We start from the raw sequence: 8,699 nt of genomic DNA on the forward strand, positions 1-8,699 counted from the left end.
TGCAGATCCCTAAAATTTTCCAAGAGTGGCCATAGACCCCTGTATATAGCATACCTAAGCCAACGGACAATAGGTTTACTCCTCTCAGTTATCTTCCAAGGATCCTCCAGAAGGTGTTTGTAGGCTCCCAGGACCCACCAAACCACTGACCACCACCCTCTGGTACCGAATGTATGAGAACCATTAAGTAAAGCAAAGGCAACGGAGCCAAATCTGATCGCTTGCTCCCTCTGAGATCCATACAGGTACCAAACTCAACTCCAGCCACGGGCATTTGTTCAGCGGGGCCAGATACTTAAGACGCATAAACCATCTGTCCGGGCTACGGGGATCTGCGCCAACGCTCACGCCCCGCGGAAGAATGCCGCTTTGCGCCTTTGCGGCAGGAAGGCATTGCCTTGCAGCTGATAACCTGTAAATCGCGACGCATGAGTCACGAACGGGTCCCAGCTGCTCCTCCTTGCCTGCGGCTTCAATCTTTGGCTTGGTTTCTACACACCCTACTTGGCGGGGCATACGGGGATCTATGGCCACGGCTTCCTTCAGCGAGTCGCCGAAGCTTGCAAAACCCACGGAGAAGATACTCACTCCAACCGCTCTTCCTCTTTCTTCCGCAGGTCAAAGTCCCGCTGAACGACTTCCCAGACATGCTTGGCCTCTTCGTCAGTCAGCTTGGAAAGATCCAGCTTCCTCCCCATCTTGCGTCGCCGAGTCTACGCCGCGGCGCAGGCAGCGGTGCCTCGGGCAGGGCTGCGCGGGAGGCGGCACCGCTGACCCGAGTCCGCCCCGGTCCTCGCCTACCCTAGGGGGGCCGGGAGAGGGTGCAACGCGGCCGCTCTCTCTCCCGGCGGGCGCCCGAGCTCCTCGAACCCCGCCGGCGGGACAGAGCCCGCCCCGGGGAGGCAGGCGGCGGGACTTATCAGCCGCGGCTACTCCCCGGCAGCCGGCCCCGGGGAAAGCCGCAGGCGGCTCCACTCCTCGTCCGCCGGGCTTTGCTTCAACCAAGCGTCCGCTTTAGCCGGGGTGCGCGGCTCCGACCGACCTTAAAACCAACCCCCCCCCGCCCGCCCCTCTCCGGGGAGGCAGGCCACCGCGCTTGGGAGGGGGCTGATGCCACCACCGGTGTCACCATGCCAAGGACCAGCAGGCTTTTATTTCATTCGCCCCCCCCCCAGCAGGCACCTGAACACAGAGCAAGAGAGCAGCGCTGAAAACAAAAAGCAATTCTGGAGGCAAAGAAAGTTTAGTCTGCCGGGGGGCGGTCGCCTTGTCACCGTCAGCTGCCCCTTCTGTGGGCTGGCCAGGCTTTTTGCTACTCGTTTGCCACTGCGTTTAGTCCACGTGGTGCAGAGAATTATCTGCCCCGGTAACTCACTCAAAACAAAGATGAGATTAACTTCTACGAACAGAGCCACAAAAGGACTTTGCATCCAAACTTGGACAAACTTTGTGCTGAAAAATGTCATTATCGTAGATGTGATTTGGGGTTAGATGTCGGGGCTGGGGGTGGCCGGGGTGGGGGGGATGCACAATCCGCACTGGAGGTTGCAAATTCATTCTAGCTCCTCTGCCAGTGGAGATGCGATCTCACCGAAAAAAAATAAAAATAAAAATAAATCAGTTTATTGGCAGGAGCGAGGCAGGAATTGAGCTGCTCCTTACATAAGCGCAGTTGGGAGCCATCGCGCCTCGCTGCGTCCAAACAGCAGAGCGGGTCAATAGATACTAATTAACATCACAAGGAGACCCTGTTCGAGGGCCTTTTAATACAGTCGTGCCAAGAGCTCAAACGCCTGGGCTTGCATCCGTCCCAAATACAAGGGCGAGCAGATAAGGGGGTGGTGGGCACCGGCCAATGTCTTGTGGACTGCATATTCCCAGGAAGGGAAGCTTTCCCATAGGGAAACTTCAGCCTCCCCCCCTCCTCCAACCTCCCCCGAACAACAGTATGCAAATCAGCAGAGACAGATTTTTCCTGTTGCAAATTTTGCAGCGATCGCCGGCTCCCAGTGAGCGCAGCCTCTGCTTTGCGAGAGAAAATCGAATCCGCCTGACTGCAGCAGTTTCCCCTGTCGCTTCTTCCTCTTACAGTTGTGCATAAAGGCCCCCAAATCTTATGAAGTCACGTTAAAACAACAACAACAACAAAAACCCAGAAAACAGAATCACGCTCATGCTGACACTAATATCACAAGTAAAAAGGCCAGATGACACTAGGGTCTGCAGAGACCACATGTGAATGGGGTGGAAGGGACGAGGCAAATTGAGTATTTCTTGCTAGCCGGGCGCTTCTGGCAGCCTCATGTAGCCCAAAGCCCTTGATCTCAGTCGAGTTGGAGGCCTAGACCTCTTCTTGGCAAATCTGTTTTGTGTTACAAGCTGAAGCAGGTAAGCACATTGCTGGCCAGAGGCGGCTGCAACTGGCAGCACGGGCAGCCTTGGAGGTGGTGAAACCATGGGGGTCTTGGCACGTAGCTGCTTGGAGAGGGGATATGCTGATTTACAACTGTGCCTACACCAGCTTTCCTCCTCAGGCCACGGATGGCTCCCACGGGTGTCCTTGCTCCCAGCGCGGGGATATTGCAGGCACCTGGCCAGGCTGCAGGAGTGTCTGAAAGCTGGATGGAGTCAGACCAGGAGCAGCACCTCCTCAAGGCCATCTTCAAGCCGCGGTTGAAGCAGACACAAGGCCCTTATTCAAGGCAGCAGAGCGAAAGCAGCCCAGCTCCGACAACCAAGGCAGCAGGGAACATTTGCTGCTGACCCGGAGGAAGCCTTTGCTGCAGACTCACGGGTGCCTCTGTCTCTGCCTCCACCTCTCTGCAGTCATCTCCAAGTCATGAGATTTCTTAGGTCTGTGATCACATTCCTTCTGCCTTCAGCTTCTTGGCAGTTTTATAAAGACCTTTTATCATGTTGGTCTTGGGGAGGAGCAGGGTACAATGCAGCAGCTATTTCTGTACATGACCCATCAGGCATCGTTATGGGTCTTACTATTAATATGACTATTTAATTACATTACTGCATGACTGCATCTCATGTGGAGGCAACCAGAATGACTCCAACAGCCTGGCTTAAAGAAAATGGTCCTTCACTGTCTGCCTTTCTTGGTCTTTCATGGAAAACAACACTCTGACATTGGTTGCAATTAGAAAGCTACAGTCATGGGGGATTAGAAAACATTTGTTTTACTACCATGAGCAAGACTGAGCAGTTCCTATTCAGTGAATTCCCCAGCTTCTTTTCACTGAGTAGTGCCTTAGCACGAAGGGGAAGCAGGGCACTTGCCTACAAAAAGCTAGCGGCAAGGGTCCCACCAGGAGCTGAATTTTTGCACAGCCTTCAACCTTTGGATTTTCACTAGTGAAGCAGGTGAACTTGGTCCTGTGTCAGTGTATCATTTGCAGAGATTAAAAATGTAATCCAAGCATCCGCCGGTGGACAGGTGGCAAAATACTTGGCAAAGGCTGTCACCCTCTAGAGCTCATAGGAATTCACCAAGGTAAACAGTAGCTGAACAAACATGAGTTAATCCCGTTTGAGTCAACGTGACTTCAAGGCCACTTCAGACACAGGTGTTTTAATGGATTGTTACCTATTGCAACCCAGCAGTAACAGATAAAAACACAGAATGTTTTGGGCTAAATAGATTGGCAGCAGCCATGGGCGAATCCTATCTGCAGTCCGGGAGGTGCAAATTGAGAAACACTTCGAGCCTCAGAGCCTGGGTCTGGTTAAGGTTTGGCACCAGTTTCAACATCACCGATTTAGGGGAGTTGTGCTGGAGATCAACGGTTCAATACATCTCAGATGTGAAATGCTCATGGACAGGGCCGGAAGCAGAAATATTTCCAAGGATCACAGGCAAAGATGAAAGTCTTGAAGAACAGCTCAAACATGACATAGACATGTGCTATTTGATGATTCTTCATCTTGTTCCCATTGACTCGCCCCAACCAGTTGATAATAAATGCCTTAGCATTTATTTTCACGTCGCTCTGACAGTGATGACACAGAAGTTTCGCTGAAGATCTCAAACTCAAGTGACCCCACCAAATTAACAAGAGGATCATTCAGACAATTCCCCCCCCCCCCAACACTTCTTACATGTAATTTGTGTGGTGCCCGGGATTACAGTCCATGTCAGGGACTTGGATTAGCACTGTCCATACAGAGCATAACACTGCAGAAGAGGCTGGGGGCTTTGCCAGCCACACTCTAAACCCTAAACACCGAAGAAGATGTGAGAGAAAATCAGAATTACCAGGTGAGGACACTAACTGGATGCTCCTGTTCACTCAACTAGCAGGGTCAAAAATGAACTCTATTTAGGCACATAGGCACAGTTTTAGAGGGCTAACAACAAAGCAGCTCACACATGTCTCAAGTGCTTACTTGCTTGCAAATACAGGCTGTCATCACTGAACTGGTTTCTGCTTTGTCTGAGTTCAGAGGGGGTCTCTTTTCTAGGAAAAAGGCAGAGCTGATATTGCTGAAAAGGAGAAACAGACCCCAGCTGCCTGTCCTTTGCTACTTACAGCCTGTCTGCTAGGAGCTGACGTTGGGGAGATAACATCGTGAACCAGACGGCAGCAACGGGCTCCTTTTGTCTAAAGAAAATCAGAAGTGGGTCCCTGGAAGTCAGATGAGATCGACAGAGAGGAAAACTTCAGCCTAAAAGCCTCTTTGACAATGCTTCATGACTGGGAAGAGGAAGAACTGCCCATTTCCCCCAGTGAGAAACCCCAAAACAGAAACCCTTGCAAAGGACCTGTTCACTGCCCATGGAAAGAGTCCGAGCAGGGTTTTGCTTTTTAATTCCCCAGCCACCCAAGACTATGGTCAGGAGGCACGAGCGAGAAGGGGTTCGGCATCGTCTCTGGTGATGCATCTCTGCAAATCCTGAAGCCCTTGAAAGGCAGAGGACCCTAATGCAAACCGCACTGATTAAACAACTGAGATTTTAAGTAAGACAAAGCCAAAGGAAAGCCAGGGACCAAGGTCTGGTCCTTCGGCATACCAGCACAAACAAAATGCTCCTTGTTCACATACTGTCTGGCTCTGCTCCTGAAAAGACTGTGTGCAACCATCCAGCACCCAACACGATATTGCTGTGCACAGTGGGAGATGTCTGTGCCCAGGGCTCAGCAGTCTCCGCTCTTCCCTGGAAGAAGGGGAGACCTTCAGCACAGCAGCTTCTCCCGTGCCAGGTACCACGGTCCAGATTCAGCACAACACCCAGGCAAGTGCTTCACTTCCAAATGCAGAAACAGGAGGTCAGCGGAGCTCTTTGTGTCCTTTGCTTTAGAGATCGGCAGAAATGCTCAGCCGGATTCGAGAACAGGAGACATACCCAAACTGAAAAATTGAATCCTGTGTATCCAGACTTCTGTATATCCAGGCATTTTTTTTTCCCTTAATGAGTACTGGATTTGGAAGCCGTGAGAACTACTGGTCTGAAGCTTGTTCAGATTCTGCTTTCAAATCACTGATACCAGGCTCTTAATTAGCAATAAAATTTATCTCCTTTTGCTTTCACTAGTTGAAAGTTAGAAACCACAATGACGTAGATATCAGCTCACACAACGAGCTGCCTAACATGCAAAACCCAATTCCCACATAGCTAAAGCTTCATGCCTGACTCACTTCCAGACCCCTCGTTTCTCCAATGGAGGAACTCCGTGCTGCGTTAATGGAAGAGCAGAGATAACTCTGCATCTGGCATCTGACTGCATGCAGGAAACGGAGATAGAGATGATAATACTCTGGCTGTTTGCAAGCATGTTTCTTGGTGGGCTCTGAGCTGGCGAGTGCCAACACATTTTGCATGAGAGTCTTCTGGAATAACCAGTGTAACTGGAGATGAGATGCACCACCAAGCTATCCTGGCTTCCCAGGCCGGCCCATTTCCCTCCCACCAAGCTCCCGTGCACCACCGCTGATGGGGGCAATGGCGCTCCTCAGGGAGCATGGCCATGGACATGGCCAGATGCCTTTGCTTTTACCAGATTTCAAGTATCTCCTCGTCTGAGAAATCCCAGCAACCTCTGTGAAGCCACTGGAAGATTTGTTATCTCCTCATATGTAAAAAACAAAACAAAAACCCAAAACAGCAGTGCAAGGCCTCTACAGAGGTAAACACGATCCCTTTGACTTGCACAAAAGCAAGTAGGAGATGCAACCAAGCTGGCACAAAACACCCCCCCCCTCCACCAAGGCTTTCCAAATAGTGCCCCACAAAAACTACTCATCACATGCTGCCTTCACGGGGTACCGCTAATCTTGCGCGGCCGTTTGAGACGGTCTGATGAATCATCTGCTTATCAACACCCTCTTACTACACACGAGACTGGCTCCAGCAATAAACGAACACAAGCCGCTATTCTTCTCCTTCAGCAGGCTCAGCGAGTAAGCTGAAGGGCAACCTAGAAGCCACAGAGCTGCCTGCGTTTGTGTGGTTTTGGGGCAAGTCGCATGATCGCCCCCCACATGCGAGCTGCCAGCCCCTGTTGGCCATGGGAACAGAGGCAACGGTGAGAGCGGGCTGGTGAAGGAAAGGCATTTGTGGCACATATCAAAATTACAGCCCGTTTTTTTTTTTTTTTTTTTTTCAAAGGGAGCTGCAAAAATGAAGTGCCTAACTCCCAGTGACTTGAAACTTGGACTCACTTGCTCCATGGGTGGGAGATGCCACCCAGAAATATTCTTGCTGGAGGGTGGGAGGGAGGTGGGAAAGGGGTAAAGGACAGCCTGCAGGACCCATCAGAGCTGGCAGACTACACCACAGATGACTCTAGACTGGAGAAGAAGCAATAAAACACCCTGAGCACTGAACGGAGTGGGAGGCAGAGATGTTCTGAAGGGCTCTTTGGATTGATAGGAGAAGGGGAATTTTATAAGCCCATCCCATCCAGAAAGCACGTTCCACTTAATAAAAGTAGATTTTCCTCCTTCATTAGCCTTTCTAATACAGTTCCAGCCAGAACGAAAATAACTTTCTTGTAGCTTTTTCCATTGTAATTCAGTTTTCATTCTGGGTTGCCCCCAGGGCTGGAGGCTCCTGGCGCCTTGGAGCCCTCCATTCTCAGTCAGCCATCTGGGCTAGTAGGATCCTGCAAAAAAAAAGAGGCTACCACGTGTATATTCACCAGTATCAAAAGTCAGAAGGGCCCTTCTGAAAAGCTATGGGGAAAGTGAGGTTTCACTAAGTCATCCCAGATAGGGAACTTCATACAAGACCACATGGAAGACCACACAGACCATATCTGAGCTGGCCACACATAACTTAGATAGCTGGCTAGCAGAGAGATCAGCTCCGTCCTCGTACTCCTCCAGGCTCCCAGTCCCCACTTAGCCCACGGATGCCTCAGTGTCACAGCTGCCAGGCTCCCTGTCCTTTCTTTTCTTGCAAGCACCCAACAGCGAAGAAAGCATCGTGTTACACATCACCCCGCTTGGCACTTCTTTTCTGGGTATTCACAAAAGATTGCTCAAGTGGAGAAGGAATAAGTATCACGTATGGTTGCTCCAGCTTTGTTTGAGACTGAAGCCAAATACCCTCTGCCAGTTACTGATGCATTCCCAGTACTACTGGCTACGTGGAGCTCAGAGCTGCTCCGGGAAACTCCTCTGGAGAGAGTAGTTTCCTTGTGCCACCTTGTGGAGTCCAGCAAAATATACAGGCACTCAAGCATGGGAGGAGTGTGAATGAAAGGGGCTTTTCTTGATTAAAAAGGGCTCTCGCTTCGAAAAAGCTGCCTCTGTGGCTGCAAAGCCCCCTGGGCACAGGGGAGCCCAGGCCATCTGACCCCGGCAGGGATAGAGCAGCTCCCACGGGGCATGGGTTGCTCCAGAAGTCATAGCAGCAGGAGAGGTTTAAGATGTTTGTAGGAAAGGGCACAGGCTCTCCAGAGCAGCAACTGCTGTTGCTGTTGCCTAGTGAAGCTGACGTGCAGATGTCTCCTCAGGGTCACACTTTTAGCATTGGGGATTGCAGCCAGGTCCAGGGAACCCGGCTGGCTTTGGAGTCCGAGAAGACTCCTGCTGGGTGGCACGGGAGAAGTAACACTAATGCCCCAGCAGTGGGTGGCAATAGGAAACAGCCATCCCTTCTTGGGCTCCTGGAGAGGTTATCTGGGATACATCCTTCAAGACAGCTTTGGAGCTACTGTCCTTCCTTGGCACAAACTCCACCAGCTTTCAGGTGCTCAGAAGCCACTGTGAAAGCTGTGAGATCTCCCTGGGATTTGCTGCATCTGAAGGAAGTGTGCTAATGGCAGGCACGACGAGGCTGGTGCCATGCAGGGACTGCACTGGGAGTGGCATTTTTCAGCTGGTGTGAGATGAGGTGCCACGTCTTACTCCACCTCCAGGAGCTTTTCGGCAGCCAGTCCTGGACAGGGAAACTGTCATGTCTGTCCCTCTCTGTGTAGTGATAGTCACTCACTCATATTGGCTAACAATAGCCAAGAGTAGGATTGCAAAGCCATCCTGTGGTTTTTTTTTTTTTTCTTTTTTTTTCTTTTTTTGGGGGGGGGGGGAAGAGAACAGAGGTATACTCCTCTGGCTCTGGTAAGTTGTTCCTTGCTCTCTCTTTTCTGCTTCCAAGCTGAACGCTCTGATTTCTGAAGTGTACGTTAACCCCAAGAGAAATCTCGGTCAGCAATGCTCACCCTGATGCCTTCCCATTTGCTATCTCT

The 8,699-nt window shown here is 51.0% G+C and overlaps 1 protein-coding gene across 1 annotated transcript in view; it reads right to left on the bottom strand.

Moving 5' to 3' along the window:
• The window catches only part of MLPH (melanophilin), a 30,744-nt gene extending 29,904 nt beyond the window's left edge, over positions 1 to 840 (bottom strand). Inside the window, exon 1 of the mRNA XM_062578353.1 lies at positions 589 to 840. Within this exon, the coding sequence (XP_062434337.1) occupies positions 589 to 698 (110 nt within the window). The 5' untranslated portion in view covers positions 699 to 840. The remainder of the gene's footprint in view (positions 1 to 588) is intronic.
• Positions 841 to 8,699: the final 7,859 nt, after the last annotated feature.

This window comes from Rhea pennata, chromosome 6, assembly GCF_028389875.1.
Source record: "Rhea pennata isolate bPtePen1 chromosome 6, bPtePen1.pri, whole genome shotgun sequence".
NCBI classification, from domain to species: Eukaryota; Metazoa; Chordata; class Aves; order Rheiformes; family Rheidae; genus Rhea; species Rhea pennata.